The sequence below is a fragment of the Myotis lucifugus genome, unplaced genomic scaffold, assembly GCF_000147115.1.
Source record: "Myotis lucifugus unplaced genomic scaffold, Myoluc2.0 scaffold_148, whole genome shotgun sequence".
In the NCBI taxonomy this organism is placed as follows: Eukaryota; Metazoa; Chordata; class Mammalia; order Chiroptera; family Vespertilionidae; genus Myotis; species Myotis lucifugus.
This window is the reverse complement of record NW_005871196.1, coordinates 1,659,646-1,679,884: the sequence shown is the minus strand read 5'-3', so window position 1 is coordinate 1,679,884 and position 20,239 is coordinate 1,659,646. Positions and strand designations below refer to the sequence as shown.

The 20,239-nt window shown below is 39.6% G+C and overlaps 1 protein-coding gene across 1 annotated transcript in view; it reads right to left on the bottom strand.

The window, feature by feature from the left end:
• Positions 1-20,239, bottom strand: part of CDCA2 (cell division cycle associated 2) — a 65,261-nt gene that overhangs the window by 41,523 nt on the left and 3,499 nt on the right. Inside the window, 4 exon segments of the mRNA XM_023759103.1 lie at positions 5,419-5,503; positions 7,564-7,760; positions 9,027-9,174; positions 18,785-18,939. Coding sequence (XP_023614871.1) covers positions 5,419-5,503; positions 7,564-7,760; positions 9,027-9,174; positions 18,785-18,939 — 585 coding nt within the window.

Sequence of the window (20,239 nt, the reverse complement as noted above, 5' to 3'; positions counted from 1 at the left end):
CCATTGACATCACTGAATAGATCTCCCAGACAAAAAAATCAACAAGGAAACAGAGGCACCCTACATCAGATGGATCTAACTGATATTTACAGAACATTTCACCCCAAAGCAAGAGAATATACATTCTTCTCAAGTACACATGGAACATTCTCAAAAACAGACTACATGTAAGGATACAAAACAAGACTATACAAATTCAAGAAGATTGACACAGTACCAAGCATCTTCTCAGATCACAATGGCATGAAGTTAGAAATCAACTATATTAAAAAAAAACAACTCAAAAACACTGAAATACATAGAGACTAAAGAGCATGTTACTAAACAATGAATGGGTTACCAATGAGATCAAGCAAGAAATTAAAAACTTCCTGGAGCCGTAACCGGTTTGGTTCAGTGGATAGAGCGTCGGCCTGTGGACTGAAGAGTCCCAGGTTCAATTCCGGTCAAGGGCATATACCTTGGTTGTGGGCACATCCCCAGTAGGGGTGTGCAGACGCAGCTGATCGATGTTTCTCTCTCATTGATGTTTCTAACGCTCTATCCCTCTCCCTTCCTCTCTGTAAAAAAAATCAATAAAATATATTTTTTAAAAAATAAACTTCCTGGAAAATGAACAACCAACCAACCAATACTATGGGACACAGTGAAACCAGTCATGAGAGGGAAGTTCATAGCATTACAGACCTACCTCAAGAAATAAGAAAAAGCACTAATAAGCTATCTAACCCTACAACTAAATGAATTAGAAAGACAACAGCAAGAAAAGTCCAGAGGAAGCAGAAGAATGATCAGAGAAGAAATGATATAGAAACGAAAAAGAATAGTACAAAAGATCAATGAATCCAAGTTCTGGTTCTTTGAAAAGATAAACAGGATTGATGAATCCAGACTCATCAAGAATCAAAATAAAATCAAGAAACAAAATAAAATCAGAAATGAAAGAGGCAATATAAAAACAGACACCACAGAAATACAAAAGATTGTAAGCAAATACTATGAACAACTATATGCCAACAAACGGGACAACCTGGGCAAAATGGACAAATTCCTAGAAACATACAATCTTCCAAAATTCAACCAGGAAGAATCAGAAAATCTGAGTAGGCCAATAACAACTGATGAAATTGAAGCAGTCATTAAAAAACTTGCAACAAACAAAAGTCCTGGCCCGGATGGATTTACAGGAGAATTTTACCAACATTCAATGAATAACTAACACCTATCCTCCTCAAACTATTCCAAAAAATTCAAGCTTGAATACTTCCAAGCTCTTTTTATGAAGCCAGTATTACCCTAATTCCAAAACCAGGTAAAGACACTACAAAGAAAGAAAATTACAGGCCAATATTCCTGATGCACACAGATGCTAAAATCCTCAACAAAATATTAGCAAATCAGATCCAGCAATATATTAAAATGATCATACAGCATGATCAATTCTGGGGATGCAAAGCTGGTACAATATTTGCAAATCAATAAATATGATGATACAGCATATAAACAAAATGAAAGATAAAAATCACATGATCTAGCTCCCTTATAATCCAAGGGTTTGTATTTTTTTAAGTTTGTTCATATTTGTATGTACATAACTATTTAAAGCCAGATTATCTTTCGATAAATATGTAACTGACAAAAAATAAATAAAAATCACATGATCCTATCAATAGATGCAGAAAAAGCATTCAACAAAATCCAGCAACCTTTTTTAATAAAAATTCTCTTAGTAAAGTGGGACTAGAGGGATCATACCTCAACATAATAAATGCCATGTATGACAAACCTACAGCCAACATATTACTCAATGGGCAAAAACTAAAAGAGTTTCCCTTAAAACAAGAACAAGACAAGGATGTCCACTTTCCCCACTCTTATTCAACTTAATACTAGAAGTCCTAGCCACAGCAATCAGACAAGAAGAGATAAAAGGCATCCAAATTGGAAAGGAGGGCATAAAACTGTCATTATTCATAGATGACATGATATTGTACATAGAAAATCCTAAAGACTCCATCAGGAAACCACTAGGCTTAATAAATGAATTCGGCAAGGTAGAAAGATACAAAATCAACATCCAGAAATTGATGGCATTTTTATACAGCAGTAATGAATTCTCAGAAAGAGAAACTAAAAAAACAATCCCATTTACCATTACAACAAAAAGATAAGATACCTAGAAATGAACTTAACCAAAGAGGTAAAAGACCTGTATTTGGAAAACTATAGGACATTGAAAAAAGAAATAGAGGAAGATACAAACAAATTGAAACATATACCATGTTCATAGGTTGGAAGAATTAACATCACTAAAATGTCTATACTAACCAACGCAATCTACAGATTCAACACAATCCCTATTAAAATACCAATGGCACACTTCACATAACTAGAACAAATACTCCAAAAATTTATAGAGAACCATAAAAGACCCCGAATGGCCATAGCAATCTTGGGAAAGAAGAACAAAGTTGGAGGGATTACAATACCAGATATGAAACTATACTACAAAGCCATTATAACCAAAACAGCCTGGTACTGGGACAAAAAGAAGCATATAGACAAATGGTTCAGAACAGAAACCCCAGAAATTGACCCACACCATTACGGTCAATTAATATCTGACAAAGGAGGCAAGAATACACAGTGGAGTAAAGACAGTCTTTTCAAAAAATGGTGTTGAGAAAACTGGAAATGTAAAAAAAATAAAAATAGACCATCACCTTACACCATATACAAGAATAAACACAAAATGGGTAAAAGACTTAAATGTAAGGCATGAAACCATAAAAATATTAGAAAAAAAAACAGGCAGTAAAATCTCAGACATCTCACATAACAGAATTTTTGCCAATACATCTCCTAGGGCAAGAGAAACAAAGGAAAAAATAAACAAATGGGACTACACCAAAATAAAAAGCTTCTGCACAGCAAAAGAAAATAAAAATGAAAAGGGAACCCATCGTATGGGAGAACGTATTTGCCAAAGATACATCTAATAAGGGGTTAATATCCTAAACACATGAAGTACTCATACAACCTCCCCCCCCCCAAAAAAAAAGAAGACAAACAATCCCATTAAAAAACGGGCAGAGATGCCAGAACCGGTTTGGCTCAGTGGATAGAGCGTCGGCCTGCGGACTCAAGGGTCCTGGGTTCGATTCCGGTCAAGGGCATGTACCTTGGTTGCGGGCACATTCCCGGTGGGGGGCGTGCAGGAGGCAGCTGATCGATGTTTCTCTCTCATCGATGTTTCTAGCTCTCTATCTCTCTCCATTCCTCTCTGTAAAAAATCAATAAAATATATTAAAAAAAAAAAACGGGCAGAGGACCTGAAGAGACATTTCTCCAAAGACATACAAATGGCCAAGCAACATATGAAAAAATGCTCAAAGTCACTAATTAACAGAGACATGCAAATTAAAACCACAATGAGATATATCACCTCACACCTGGTCAAAATGGCTATAATAAAAAAATCAGTAACAACAAATGCTTGTGAGGACATGGAGAAAAGAACACTAGTTCACTGCTGGTGGGAATGCAGATGGTGCAGCCACTATGAAAAATAGTAGGGAATTTCCTCAAAAACTTAAAAATGGAACTTCTGTTTGACCCAGAGATTGCACTTCTTGGAATATAACCTAAAAACCCCAAAACACCAATCAGAAAGAATATATGCACCCCTATGTTCATAGCAGCATTGTTTATAATAGCTAAGATTTAGAAACAGCCCAAGTGCCCATCAACAGATGAATGAATAAACTAGCTGTGGACATTTACACAATGGAAAACAATGCAGCTGTAAAAAAGAAGGATCTCTTACCCTTTGGGACAGCATGGATGGACATGGAGACTATTATGTAAGTGAAATAAGTTCATCTGAGAAACAAATATCACATGATCTCACTTATTTGTGGAATCTAATGAACTGACCAACAAAATAAGACTTGAAGCTGGAGACATGGAACAAACTGACATACCTCGATGCGGGGGGGGGGATGAAGAAGGGATAAACCAAAGAACTTATATACTTACTAGAGGCCCGGTGCACGAAATTCATACACTCGGGGGAGGGGGGTCCCTCAGCCCGGCCTGCACCCCTCTCGCAGTCCGGGAGCCCTCAGGGGATGTCCAACTGCTAGCTTAGGCTGGGGCGGCCTAAGCCGGCATTCGGACATTCTTAGCGCTGCCACGAGCCCGGCTTCTGGCTGAGCGAAGGTGGGGAGCACCGCTCAACCAGAAGCCTGGTGGCGCAGGCTCGCTGACCCCAACACCCACTGGTCCTTCCAGAAGGTCATTCCGCCATCCGGTCTAACTGGCATATTAGCTCTTTATTATATAGGATATGCATAGCCCATGGACAGGGCAATAGGATAGTGAAGACCCCGGGGTGGGGGTGGGGGGAGAGAGGTAGGGGCTGGGAGGGGAGGAGTAAAGGGGAGGAATGGGAGAGATCTGTAATACTATCAACAATAAAAAAATTTACATTCAAAAAAATAAAAAATAGCCCTAACCAGTTTGGCTCAGTGGATAGAGCGTCGGCCTGCAGACTCAAGGGTCCCAGGTTCGATTCTGGTCAAGGGCATGTACCTTGGTTGCGGGCACATACCCAGTAGGGAGTGTGCAGGAGGCAGCTGAACGATGTTTCTCTCTCATTGATGTTTCTAACTCTCTATCCCTCTCCCTTCTTCTCTGTAAAAATCAATAAAATATATATTTTTAAAAATAATAATAAAAAATAAATAAAAGGTAACAATAATTTACTTAAAAATTTTTTTTCAAGTAAACATAAAAAAGACACAAAGAGGGAAACAAAGAAAAAAAGATTAAGAGAATAAACAGAAAATGTATGCTAAAATGGTAGATTTAAATCAAACCATATCACTACTGACTTGAAAGGTTAATGAGCGAAACATTCCAATTAAAAGAAGAGAATCTCAGATGGATTAAAAAAAAACACAATACAAGAGTTTTACTTTAAAGAGAGACACAGGTACGTTGAAAATAAACCTAATACTTCAATATAAGTACACTGATTTTGGAAAAGACTAAAATTTGAATCCTGGTCCCTTTTCCCACAACCTTAAACAAAACAAAACAAAACAAAACAAAATCATGTGTAGTGTTTTTTCTAACAAAATGTACCTGTTAATATGTTCAGAGATCCTAGTCTTTACAATACATTTTATTAGGTTGGAAATATTTCACTTAATTCTTTTTCAAAGAAAACAATGCCCTCTCTCAAGTAAAAAGAATTCTGAAACATTTCTAATAGACCAAGAGCTCTTAAAATGTAGGGAAGTGTTTTAGTTTTCCCAAATTTCAGCATGTAGGTACACCAAGTATAGATGTCTATTGAACAGATATTTCAATAGGTGAACTGGCACGCATACTAAGGAAAAATTAAGTACTTACCAGCTGAAGCCTCTGTGAGCTCAGGAAGTGAAACAGATTCTTCAACTAAACATCCAGACTGTGTTAAACCAGGTTCAGAAAGTTTCTTGGGGGGGAAAAAAGTGCACACAAAAAAAGTACCAAATCTTATTAATTACAGAATTACTGATATCTTTTTAAAGGTTTGAGTAAGCAATGCAGATAACCTAGAAATATAATGTCAAACCAATCAATGAGGCAATTTTATCACCTTCATTATCTGATCTCAAAAGTATAGGAAGGAGAATCTAACTAAAAACAGAATATTCATTCTAATTGTATTCCCTAGGCATTTTTGTTACCTTATTTGAAGTCTAGAAATTATGCTAACTACATTCATTAAAGAAGAAATTCTCTAAATAACAGAAAATGTTATATAATTACTAATCAAACAACAAAAGTATCAATAGCTATGATAGGAAAAGCATTAATGGCTAGGATAGAAAACACTCATATTAATGTGGAAACCATTTCTTAATCATGGTATATGTCCAAACAATCAAAGTTTTGATAAGAAACAATTATTATCCATTCTGTCAGATGATGATTTCATATTAGCTAGAATAAGGTAGAGGGAGTAGAGATTCTAAGCAACTCTGAACGAAACCTATTGGACCCTGAAGAATCTTTAACTGACTATCAAACACTTAGACCAGTCTAAACAAAATCATTTGGACATGTACTGTATCAATGTGACAGAGAAGGTACAGAAAAAAGGTTTCAATTCTAATGGTTAGGTGTCTCTTCTCACTGAAGAAATGGGAACCTGCTGTTCAAACCAAAAGTAACAGTTTGAAACAGGAAGTCATGAGAGAACTAGCTCCCTGTTTACATTTGAGTGAAGATCAATAATATTATTTCATTCAGGTTGGTCTTCAGATAATCTTGACAGGCTTAAGTTATCAGCAACAAAAGTCCTTAGTTCCTTGAGGCAAGTGAGCAGAGCAAAGGAGCAATTGCTAAATAGCAATTATTAAACCAGTCAGAGCGTGTGCTCTCCCTGCCAGGAGCACGCCCTGCGCCTTTCCATTCAGCCTCTTCTTCCCCCACAAGCACTCATTCCTAAACTCTAAGGGACTCCAAGCAACTTGCAACTGGGGAGCAATGGGCAGCGTCCAGGACTAACCCCCTGACCCTGTGACCAAGGCCCCCTTTTCTCTGACGCCTTAGTGAGCCAAAGCAGCCCAGTCTGGGCTCATTTCCCCACCTAGTCCCTCACCTGTTGCTGCTTCTGTTCTAGGCCCTTCCTTGTTTCTCTGAACCCAGCTTTAATAAACGTCCTCTCAAAATCCCCTGGACTGGTACTGTGAAATCTTCCCTGCACGAGGTCAAGAACCCACATACTACCCACAGGTCCTAGGCAGACCCGCTCAGGGTCAGGTCCCATTTCTGGTAACACCAATATCACCCCAATAAATTCAATTTAAAAATAAATAAAATCAATCCTTGCAAAACAAACATAGAGGTACCAAGGCAGAAGTGCCAAGACCCACAGGCCTGAGGAGTACAGTATAATTTTCTAATTTACCAGTAATGTGTAAACAAAATACTCATGTCAGCCTCCTTTGTCAGACAAAAAGCTACTCCAAGGACAGGACTGTAACTTTCTGTTGTACCATCAGCACCTATTGCAACAATACCTCAAACTGCTTAATCTTTTTATAAAAACTTTTTCAGAAGGTGTTTAATCAAAACTGTCTCTAAAAACCAATAAGCCAACTAACAATAAAAATTAATAAGTAGGAAATACACACACTCATGTAATCTGAAACCCAGCTATAATATAGCAGTACAAGGAACTCTAACTAAAAAAAGGATCTTTAAAACTACCTCGCCAGGCCCTAACCGGTTTGGCTCAGTGGATAGAGCGTCGGCCTGCGGACTGAAGGGTCCCAGGTTTGATTCCGGTCAAGGGCATGTACCTTAGTTGAGGGCACATCCCCAGTAGGGGGTGTGCAGGAGGCAGCTGATTGATGTTTCTCTCTCATCAATGTTTCTAACTCTCTATTCTTCTCCCTTCCTCTCTGTAAAAAATCAATAAAATATATTTTTAAAAAACAACAAAAAAAAACTACCTCGCCAGGAAAGCAAAGCTTTATTTTCCTATGTTTCCAATAAGGGAGTTACCTCAGAAAGATCTACAAGAGAAGTTTGAAAAGCGCATGTTCTGTCTGTACTGGAAGGAGTAGCAACAACAAACATCTGGGGACCAACTGCATTAGTTAGATTTTCATCAGAATTGCTCTGAGAAGATATTCTCCGACGTTTGGATAACCGTGCAAGGAACGCAAACTGCTGACATTCACCAAGACTTTCCCTTTTGGCTGTAAACACAAAACAAAACAAAAACAAAATAGGCATGAGTATTTTCTTTTACAATTTTGTACATCATAATTTTAGTATGATTTAATGCTTGATTCTAAAGACTTTAGAAATGAATAGGAAAATCTAGTAAAATTTTTAATTCAAAAAAGAAAATATAATGGAAAGACAAGTGAACAGGACTACTAAAAAGATTAACACAAATTTACTTAGAAAAACATATTGAATTATAATTAAGTTTTTTCAGACTATAAAATACAGAAAGATATGCTAAAATACATTGGCATTGGTGATACAGTATCTCATTCTGTTTTTAAATTTATATTAAAACTTATTTTTTTGAACATTTCAAAGGATGTGGTTATGTTCTAATATTGGTTCTGCTTTGTGTATGAGTTTATGAAAATACAGCCACAATGTGCCCCAGTTCTTAGCTACAAAAAAGAATGTTATTCTTTGCAGAATTATAATAATCATGTTAATAACATATTTTAAAACCCAGGTAAAAGAAAAATACGTAAGTTACAAACTACAAATAAAAATGAGTACATGAGAGTGGTCACGCACTAACAGGTAGATGAATTAAACTTGTCTTGAGTTGAAGTGCACTGCACACAAGGAGGTGTTGAAATTACTTGAAGATGGTTCAAGACACCAAAACAAAATCATGTGGAACCTTACTTAGGGTGCAGAGCAGTAGAGGTATGATTTTGATGATTATGGATAAGGCCAAGATTCATCTAATTCTAGTATTTGAAATGTTTTGTGATTGGAAAATCAAAGGTGACAAAAAAAATAACCAAATGAATTATAATCTAAAAGTTATTATAAAGAATATGGCAGGCTATAAAGATGTCAGATTGGATAGATCAGTTTATAATATCGGGGATGGGTGTTTGGTATTCATGTAAATGCTTGCCAAACTTAATAATCCTCTAAAAATCAAGTTTGCACACTCAAATTTGTCACATGGGCTATTATAAAGATGAAATGAGCTAATCAGCTCTGACAGTTTTACATCTAAAACTTAACTGTGACCATGTGGACGTGGAGGCTCAGAAATGCTTGACATTCAGGTTTTTTTCAAGAGAACCAGAAATCAAGGTTTTTACATGAAATGTCCCAAATCTTGAATGTTAGACTCCATTTAAAAACACAACTCTGTTCAGAAAGACTGCTTTTGCACTGTGAACTAAATCTTTTTTATATCTCAGAGGCTTGTCTGAATTCCACAGAAGTCCAAACTGACTGAAATATTTTCTACTCACTCAAGCCTGTTGTCTGGAACCCCTCTGCCTCTGAGAACTCAGGACAGTCAGTAATTTTTTCCTTTTCCTGTACGGAGTGAAAAGCCGACTGGAAGGCAGATATGCGCTCTTTTAAAGAAGTAACATTTCGATATAATACAGGGCTGCCCTGTTAAAATACAGAGACATAAAGGGTATTATAAATCAAGTCAAACATAGTTTCTATATTCTTGGCCTAAAACTATTGAATCTAAAACTAAATACAAAGGTTTTTGGAAGACCAGAGATAATAAATTAGTGTAGCAAAGCCTCTTCTCCCTTAAATCACACATTTTCAGTTTGAATATTCAGTGTGCTGCCAACATCTTAGTTTCTCCCTCTGCTCCTCCTCCAGTGTTTAGCTGTGTGATATGTAATATACATGTGTAGCTATGGGCTGGTCAATAATGACATTAGTAAGTCTATAGACTAGACAAGAAAAGTCTGGAGTAGGTGGAAAACACTTTAAAGAGGCACCCAGACAAAACATATCCCCAATTATTTGAGGGCTAAATAACTCTTTAAAATATCCATAGAAAATCACCTGCATGATGCCTTTGCTTCATGCAAGTCTCAGGGTACCTGGTTCAAACCAAGCTAGTCTCATTACTCATGTTCCTTCATACACACCCTCTCCCTAAGAGGCCAGAACACATAGATGTTCCCTAGTAGCTCAGATACCCACTCTCACATTTACCCTCTTCTTTGGCTTCTCCAGCTAACTTTTCTTCATTTCATGGGACCCTACCTCCTTAGAGCTGAAAGCCAGCCATTCACTTAAAATACGGAACCAAGTAGTAAGATGGTGTAAGCACAGGAGCTCTCTGCAAACTCTAACAGGGTTTCAGCCAAAGATGCACAAAATGGAACTGATACAAGCAGGGATAGAAATGCCAGATAAATGCAAGCAATGCACAGTTTGAGTTCTGTTTACCCATAAAACAAACTACTCACTACATTCTCTATCCAGGATCTCCTCCCCTACCCCTTTATTATTTAGACTACCAACATATTTCCATTGCTTTGGAGTTTGTGGCAATTAACAAAATTACACAAAGAGGCAAAAGTTAAAGTAAAAAAATACCTCCCTTTAAGATATTGTATGGAGGAAAATCAGTTAAAATCTTGAAGCCATGTTTGATGGTGAATCTGCTCATGCACTTGATTCTATTCCCAGTTAAATACATTCAGAAAGCAAACTGTTGCATAATAACAGAACATTTAAAAATTCCAATATGATTGATGATGTAAACCTTTATGACATAAACAGCATATAACATTCATTAAAAGCTGGTGATCAACTCTAACGTATATGAGATATAGCGAAAGAAAGGGGTTATCCCAAATTTACCTCGAATATTCTTTTTTGGTACTCATATTTGAGCATGGCAGAGGTAAGTTCAGTATCCTAGGAATTTGAGCACTTTGAAATGCTGCTTAAAACAAATTTTAGGTTCTCTGAGTCAAAACTGTTTATTTCTGATGGGGAATAACAATATACAAAGTAAATGAAACATTTAAAATGTACTGCTTTTTTTGATGCTTTTGTCTTATGAATTGTGTCAGTCAACAACATTCTTCCATGTGCCAGAAACTGTTCCACGGACTTAGAATGAAGGGAGGAAATTATGTTCTAGAGTGAAATTCTGAAAACACATTTATACAGTTTTAGGTACAAGAGGTGCTATTGGGAAGATGAAAAAGGAATGGTGATTCAGTAACGAAAAGGGCTTCCTAGCTTGTATCAAACAATATTCGATCTAAAAATATTTGAGTTGAAACCAAAACAATGAGAAAGGGGTAGTTAAGGGAAGATATTGGGGGAGACATTCTACAAGAACAAGGTAGAACAAAAGCAGAGGCCCTGATGGAAATAAGATGTAGCAGAAAGAAGGCCAAGAGTGCCCAGGGATGAAAGGAGATGGGGAGATGAGGCTTGTGGTAGACAAGGCTCAGATGAGGGAGGTGTGATGTGATGAAAGCTTCGGGAGGTGTTTGGTTTTTAAGTCAAGTCATAACAGAAAGCCATGGGAAGGTTTTAAAGTAGCAGAGGGAATGATTTGATTTATACTTTAAATGTATCTCTTTGATTAGTCTGTGAAATGGTGAATGAATTAAGGAAAGAGGGAAGTAGAAAGATCAGTTAGAGTGAAATTAGCAATTAGGCAAGTAGTTGGAGATCTAGGCAGGAATCACATTAGCAAGTGAACTGTGGGGACATGAGGAACTAAATAGGTTTTGATATGTAATGATGGGTTGGATGTGAAAGATGAGGAAGAAAGAAATACTGATAGATAATTGGACTGAGCAACTGGATAATGATGGATGTAGTGACATGGGGATGTGATTAGAGGATCTGATAAAAGAAATCTATAATTTGGTTGGGACCATACAATGCTTGAAATGCTTATTTATAAAACCCAAATAGAAATGTTGAATAGCAACTGGATATCCAGTTGCTCATGGAAAAAAAAATTAGACTGCATAAGGAAAGCAAAGAAAAGGGGGCAGAGGAAAACCCTGGGACAATTAATATTTTTACAGGGGAAAAATAAAAGAGTGGAATCAGCAAATTAAGCACAGAAAGAACGACAGTGACACAGGAAGAAAACCAGGTGGCAGTCCAGAAACCAAGTGAAGAAAGCTTTTCAAAGAGGGAGTGGTCGAACATATCAAAAACTGAGGAAAGAAAAAAAAAGGAAGGTTGAGTAAGATGCAAATTTAGATTTTATCTTTGTCTTGGTCATTTGGGATGAATGATGACGAGAGTATTCTCAATGGAGTGGTCTAATTGGAGTAGCTAGAAGTAGTGGAGAGGATAGGAAAGAAGAAAGTAAACATTTGAATACTGATGTAACCAATCTATTGGGAAGTTGTAGAGGATAGGAATACCCTATATAATAAAAACCCAGTGACCATAACAGCAGAACAAACAGAACGACTGCTTGACCAGTCACTATGAGGTGCAGTGACCGCCTTTTGGTCTCTTGCCCCGGCCGGCAGGCTCCGATCGATCGTCGATGGCAAACGGGGATCTGGGGTGGGTGGCGGGGGATGCGGGCATCGCCAGACCAAGGCCCCTGTCCTGCTTGGTCGTCCCACACCCAGAGGGTGACCTGCGGCAGGGGTGGGGCGGCGAGCAGGCGTTAACAGCTGACCTCTCGATCCCTCCCCCTGCCATCAGGCTCCCATCGCCTGATGGGGAACGGGAACCCAGGAGGGTGGCAGCGGGGGGCGGGACTGGTGAGCGGGCGGAATGGGCCGATCTCTTGGTCCCTACCCCTGGCCCGCAGGTTCCAATTGCCACCGATGGCGAACAGGGACCCGGGTTGGGTGGCAGGGGATGCAGGTGGCGCCAGGCCAAGGCCCCCGCCCTGCCAATCGGTCGCCCCACACACAGAGGGCGACCTGCAGCAGGGGTGGGGCTGGCAAGTGGGTGGGAACGTCCGAACTCTTGGTCCCTCCCCCAGTCTTCAGGCCCCCATCGCTGGATGGCGAACAGGGAACCCGGGTGGGTGGAGGCAAGGGTCAGGGCAGGCTGCTGGGGAAAATGGCCCTGATCACAGTCTAGGCCTAGGGACCATACCCACGCACGGTTTTGTGCACTGGGCCTCTAGTATGTATGATAATAGGTATGAGGAAGAAAGAGGGCTAGATTTCCATCATCGGTAGTGGGAAGGATCAATAGCTAAAACCTCAACACTGAAAGATTAATAAGTAGCAATTAAGCAAGAAAGAGAAATAAAAGGCATCCCAATTGGAAAGGAAGAAATAAAACTGTCACTATTTGTATAAATATATATATATATATATATATATATATATATATATATATATATATATATATATATATAAACCAAAGACTCCACACCAAAAAACTGTTGGAATTAACAGAATTCAGTAAATCTGCAGAATACAAAATCAACATACAAAAATCTGTTGGACTTCTATATAACAATCTGAAAGAGAAATTAACAATTGCATTTGCATTAAACAAAATACCTAGGAACAAATTTAACCAAGGACGTGAAAGATCTGTATACTGAAAATTTTAAGATATTAATGAAAACACAAATAAGTGGAAAGATATTTTGTGCCCATGGATTGAAAGAATTAGTACTACTAAAATGTCCATAGTATCCAAAGCAATCTATAGATTCAATATAATCCCCATAAATATTCCAATTACATTCACTACAGCAATAGAGCAATCATAAAATTTGTATGAAACTACAAAAGACCCCAAATAGTCAAAGTAATCTTGAGAGAGAACAAAGCTGGAGGCATCATACTCTCTGACTTCAAACTACATTACAAAGCTATAGTAATTAAGCAGTATGATATTGGCATAAAAAGACACAAAATCAATAAAACAAGAATAGAGAGCCCAGAACCAAACCTACCTATCGATGGTCTATTTATGACAATGAAGCAAAGAATATACAAAGAACAAAGGGTCTCTTCAATAAATGATGCTGGGAAAAATGAACAGCCACATACAAAAGAATGAAAATGGACCACTAATTTCCACCATACACAAAAATTAACTCAAAATGGATTAAAGACTTGAAAGTAAAATCTGAAACCATTAAACTCCTAGAAGAAAATGTAGACAATGAGCTCCTTGACATTAGTCTTGGCAGACTTTCTGATTTGGCAACAACATAAAAAGTAAACAGGTGGGACTACATCAAACTAAAAAGGATTCACATAGCAAAAAAAAAAAAAAAATCTCAAAAGAATGAAATGAAAAGGCAACCTACCAAATAGGAGGAAATATTTGCAAATTCTATATGTGATAAGGAGGTAATATCCAAAATATATAAAGAATTCATACAACTCAATTGGAAAAGAACAAACAATACAATTAAAAAATAGGCAGAAGATCTCAATACATGTTTTTCCAAATAAACAGATACACAAAACGGTGCTCAACATTACTCATCATCAGGGAAATGCCAATCAAAAACACAATGAGATATCATCTCACACCTATCAGTCTATCATCAAAGACAATAAGTGTTGGCAAGGATGTAGAGAAAAGGGAATAATCATCATGTACTGTTGGTGAAAAGGTAAATTGGTACAGCCATTATGGAAAAACTATGGAGTTTCCTCAAAAAATTAAAAACAGAGCTATCATATGACCCAGCAAGTCACATCTGGGTTTAACCAAAGAAAACAAAAACACTTACTCAAAAAGATATATATACCCCATGTTCACTGCAGCATTATTTACAACTAGAGGCCAGGTGCACGGATTTGTGCACCGGTGGGGTGCCTTGGCCTGGCTTGCAGGGATCGGGCCAAAACTGGCTCTCTGACATCCTCCGAGAGGTCCCGGATTGCAAGAGGGCAGTTCTCGGGTGACGCACCCCAGAATCGGGCTCCCTCCTCTCTGGTTCCGGGTGCATCACCCAAGAACCGCAGCTGCCAAGACACCGCATCTCGGCAGCTCCTGCATTGAGCGTTTACCCCCTGGTGGTCACTGCACATCATAGCTACCAGCACGTTGGACGGTTGGCCGATCACTTAGGCTTTAATATATAGACTAGAGGCCCGGTGCACAAAAATCTGTGCACTCGGGGGAGTCCCTCAGCCCAGCCTGTGCCCTCTTGCAATCTGGGACCCCTCGGGGGATGACCACCTGCTGGCTTAGGCCCGCTCCCTGGGGGAACAGGCCTAGGCTGGCAGTCAGACATCCCTCTGGCAGCCCAGGAGCCCTCGGGGGATGCCCACTTGCCAGCGGGGAGCAGGCCTAGGCTACAGTCGAACATCCTTAGCGCTGCTGAGGAGGCGGGAGGTTCTCGCCACCACCGCTGTACTGGCAGCCACCAGCCTGGCTTGTGGCTGAGCAGAGCTGCCCCTGTGGGAGCACAATGACCACCAGGGGCAGCTCCTGCATTGAGCATCTGCCCCCTGGTGGTATGTATCATAGTGACCAGTCATTCCCAGTCGTTCTTCTGTTAGGGTCAATTTGCATATTATATACCCTTTTATTATATAGGATAGAGGCCTGGTGCATGGGTGGGGGCCAGCTGGTTTGCCCTGAAGGGTGTCCCGGATCAGGGTGGAGGTCCCGCTGGAGTGCCTGGCCAGCCTGGGTGAGGGGATGATGGCGGTTTGCAGGCTGGCCACAGCCCCTTCAGGCTGGGGGTCCCCACTGGGGTGCCCCGCCAGCCTGGGTGAGGGGCTGATGGCTGTTTTCTGGCTGGCCACACCCCCTTCAGGGTGGAGGTCCCTGCTGGGGTGCCTGGCCAGCCCGGGTGAGGGGATGATGTCTGTTTGCAGGCTGGCCACGGCCACGGGCTGGAAGCAAGTATTTGGGATTTATTTATCTTCTATAATTGAAACTTTGTAGCCTTGGTCGGGCTGGAAGCAGCCCCTCCTTGAGCGGAGGCCATGGTGGTTGGAAGCAGGTATCTAGGATTTATTTATCTCATATAATTGGAACTTTGTAGCCTTGAGCGGAGCTCAGGGCCGGTAGGGCAGGCGGGAAGCTTGGCTTCCTCCATTGCCAGGGGCAACCCAAGCCTCCTGCTGGCTCCAGCTCTGTGGCTGCCACCATCTTAGCTGGGTTTATTTGCATATTCGCTCCTGATTGGCTGGTGGGTATAGTGGAGGTATGGTCAATTTGCATGTTTCTCTTTTATTAAATTCAACTAGAGGCTTGGTCACTGCCACCACCTCCCTCTGCCCTCTGGCACCTGCCTTGGCTGACCTGGCGCTGCCGCCCCCTACTGACCGGTCATTCTAACATTTGATTGATTTGCATATTAGGCTTTTATTATATAGGATAAATAGCCGAATATGGAAACAGCCTACACACTCTCACACACACACACACACACACACACACACACACAGTGGAATGTTACTCAGCCATAAGAATGAAACCTTGCCATTTGGGACAACATGGATGGACCTAGGGCAGTGATGGCGAATCTATGACACACAAACTTATTTTTTTGGTTGATTTTTCTTTGTTAAATGGCATTTAAATATATAAAATAAATATCAAAAATATAAGTCTTTGTTTTACTATGGTTGCAAATATCAAAAAATTTCTATGTGACAGGGCACCAGAGTTAAGTTAGGGTTTTTCAAAATGCTGACACGCCGAGCTCAAAAGGTTCGCCATCACTGACCTAGGGAGTATTATGCAATAAGATGGAGAAGAACAAATACCATATGATTTCACTTATATGTAGAATTAAAAAAACAAAGCAAACGAACAAAACAAAACAAAACAAAACAAAACAGACTCATGGAAACAGAGATCAAACTGATGGCTGCCAGAGGGGAAGGAGTTTGGGGGATGAGCAAAAAAGGTAAAGAAGAGTTAAGAGTTCCAAATTTCCAGTTATAAGTCACAGAGATTTAATGTACAGAATAGGGGATATCCTATATAATAAAAGCATAGTATGCGAATGGTCCGCTCGACTGGGAGTTTGTCCGGGAGTTCGACCAGGGGGCAGGCTGGCATGGGGAAGGGAGGGAGGCCCTGGCTGGCAGCCAGCAGCTGCTAGGGACCCTACCAGTGTACGAATTTCATGCACTGGGCCTCTAGTAGTCAATAATAACACAATAATTTTGTATGGTGTCAGACTATTACATCAGTAGGTAAATAAAAATTGATTAACTAGGTTGTAAACCTGAAATAAATATAGTACTTATTTTAACTATTTTTTAAATTTTTTAAAAAGCAGGCCATTTAAAGGATAGGAAATAAAAATGTGTTGATTGAATAAATGAACAGGATACTTTAGTTCTGTAAGCTAAAATACAATGGAACAATGTCTTCAAAATATTGATGGAAAATATATGTCCAACCCAGATTTCTGTTATACTAAGACAACCTATAACTCAATATACTGGTAGAATAAACTTTGTCAGCTGTGCAGAAATTCCAGAAAAATAAGGTAGTAAAGCAAGACAAGAGAAAGATATTCAATCAAGGAAATAGGGAATTCAAATTGGAGAGGAAAAGAGAATTAGCACGGATGGTGAAAAAAAGTCACAAAATAACAGCTATTCAACAAAGCTAGTGACAACCAAGCCAACAGGAAGAAGACAGAGGGCACTAGGAAAAAGGAAAAGAATTGATAGACTGTATTGGAAGAAATGGGAAAGGGGAGAGTGTTGGGAAAACTATGGCTAGATGTGAGAAAGCAAAATTTTCATTTCTCTCTCGCTCTCTGTCTCCCCCCTTCCTCTCTTTCTAAAAATGAAAATTTTAAAAAAATAATCTATGGGTCTATCTTGCAATTTGAGGGTATATTTTGCATACACTGTCATTTGGAAAATATGGCTTCACTCATCTATGCAGATTTCCAATGTTGACACATTTTACTATGCAATATCAAAACATCACACTCAATAAATCCACTGATCTATCAGAAAACTCTAACTACTGGGAAGTTATCAAGTTAATGGTGGTGAATTTTTTCCAAGATTCCAATTTTCTCTTGAAAACTTAAATTTTTTCATTGGTAAGAAGTATCTCAGTTTTTCCTTTAAATGGCACATACATTTTTGAGAAAATGTCAGCCACATCCCCAAGTCTGACTAACCATGATGTCTATCAGTCATTCGTTAAAGTAAAAATTATGTCCCATGAAAAAAGTGTTTAGTCCAGCTCAGAGCTCAAATAATCAACTTAATTTTCCTCAAAACATCCACACTTCTGTATGTACTTTGGAAGTACTTGATGCGTGCTTCCCATTTCATCACACATAATATTCAAGGGCCGAGAATGAATAAAATGTGTAATTTTTATTGCTTCATCAGGATATTAAGTGAAACTGGCATATTACTATTTCTTGTGAATGCTTGTCAGTGATGAATAAAATGACAACTTGGTGCCATCAGTTTTACTCGGCACTGCTTTTGCAGCATGGTTGTAAACATCAACACAGTGAAAAAGGCAAATAGCATCTTAGGACATTTACAAAAAATAGTTCTGACATATTGAAGGGAACTCCGGGATCCCCAGGGATCTGCAGATAAACTTTGAGAACTACTGCACTGCACTACATGGCCTATGCACACATACTGTCTAAAAATAAAGAAGTGGGCAATGTAAGTACATTTTAAAATAGGAAAGCCAATAGCACAAGAGGCAAAAGCAATTGACCTTTAAGAAGGATAAACTGGGGACTGTGTCATTCATAGCAAGACTTGTACTATTTGACTTTGGTTATTCTACTAAAAACCTGGAAAAATATCTCAATAGTTCCCCATCAGCAGGCAAATAATTTGCTCCCTTCCACAGGTTATCCCAAATACATTTTGTCCTAAAAACTCTTGCCCTATATGCCAAAATATAGTAGTCACAAAAAAGTTACAGGTTAAGAGATAAGATATCTAAAGAAAAAGGTTGGAAAACACTCACTATAGAAAAAGATATTAACTAGAAAAAAATTTGCAAAAGAAAAAAAGAAAACTCCTCTAGAAAGCCGTTTCTATCCAGAATCTTGTAACATTTAATATAGGGGTTGGCAAAAGTAAGTTTACAGTTGCAAAACAATTTATTCTTTTATTATTTATATTACTGTATTATTTTCCACATGAACAACTGTAAACCTATTTACATGCTCAACATCATTTACATTAAATGCACACTTCCAATAAGACAGAGAATTATCATCTCTCCAGATCCAAAACAGGAAGGTAGAAACACTTTACGAAAGCAAAACATTCTCCCTAGAATTCATGACAGAAATTAAAGAAAATCATACCGGAAAAGGGAAATCCTGTGTCAAAGGAGACTTCTCTGCATTCTTTAAATTCCGCTGCTGAGCAATGAAACGAATCAGATTGTTTGTTTCAGGAGAGCCCCGAACACCAACTGTAGAACGTCGTCTGGATTTTTTAAGGCAGGATGATGACTTTCCTACAACGAAAACTCTTTTAAATTGAAACAAAACAAGGCAATCCTCAGTATTCAGTCCTGAAGATCTGTGATATACCAGTCTGAGAGACAACATGATAAACAAGTGGTACAGAAATCTAGATAGAGTATAGGCAAAATTGTTCACAAATGATCAATTGGATAAAAAGCTTTGTCCATTGATTTATTCCAGGGGTCCTCAAACTACGGCCCGCGGGCCACATGCAACTACAAATATTGTATTTGTTCCCGTTTTGTTTTTTTACTTCAAAATAAGATATGTGCAGTGTGTATAGGAATTTGTTCATAGTTTTTTTTAAAACTATAGTCCGGCCCTCCAACGGTCTGAGAGACAGTGAACTGGCGCCCTGTTTAAAAAGTTTGAGGACCCCTGATTTATTCCATGTTCCTGGAACACTGCCAGGTACACAGAGGTATTTATTAAATATAGTTGGATGGATCCCTAGTCAGTTTGGTTCAGTGGATAGAGCGCCAGCCCATGGATTGAAGAGTCCCAGATTGGATTCCAGTCACGTACCACAGTTGCAGGCTCGATCCCTGGCCCCATATCTGGACATGTGCGAAAAGCAACCAATCCATGTGTCTCTCTCACATAGATGTTTTTCTCTCTGTCTCTCCCCTTCACTTCCACTCTCTCTCTAAAAACCAATGTAAAAATATCCTCGGGTGACGATTTAAAAAAAGAAAAATTATGTATACATATCTATATATATAACAGCCTAAGTGACTGAACGACCAGTCGACCAGTCGCTATGACGCGCATTGACCACCTGGTGGTCAGTGTGCTCCCACAGCGAGAATGCCACTCAGCTGACCAAACACACCAGCCAGACAGCAGCCACTCACTCCCTCAGTAGTCCTGCAGGTCCAATCTCCGGAGAACGGGCCAGGCACCGACGGACCTGCGGCGCCAGCACGAACCCAGCAGTGCCATCGGCCTCCTGGAAGTTGGCCTTGGGCACTGTGGCCACTTCCCCTCCCTAGATGCTCCACAAGGAAGAAACGATATAAAAGCGGCCGCCTGGTGGCTCCCGACAACCAGTATGAACGTCAATGGGATGGATCCGGATTCCAGGCCGGCAAGGGTGTCCCACCTCCCCACCCCCCCACCCCCCACTTGGGATGGGTGCCAGACGCAGAGGTCATGGCTGGCAAGCACCGCTGCAGTGCCACAAGTCTCTCCCAATCAGGACTGACTGGGCACAGCGGGGCCAGGATGAGCGGGAGCAGCAGGCATATTGATGTTCTTGGTGAACGGAGATGCAGAGATGAGTCGGACCAC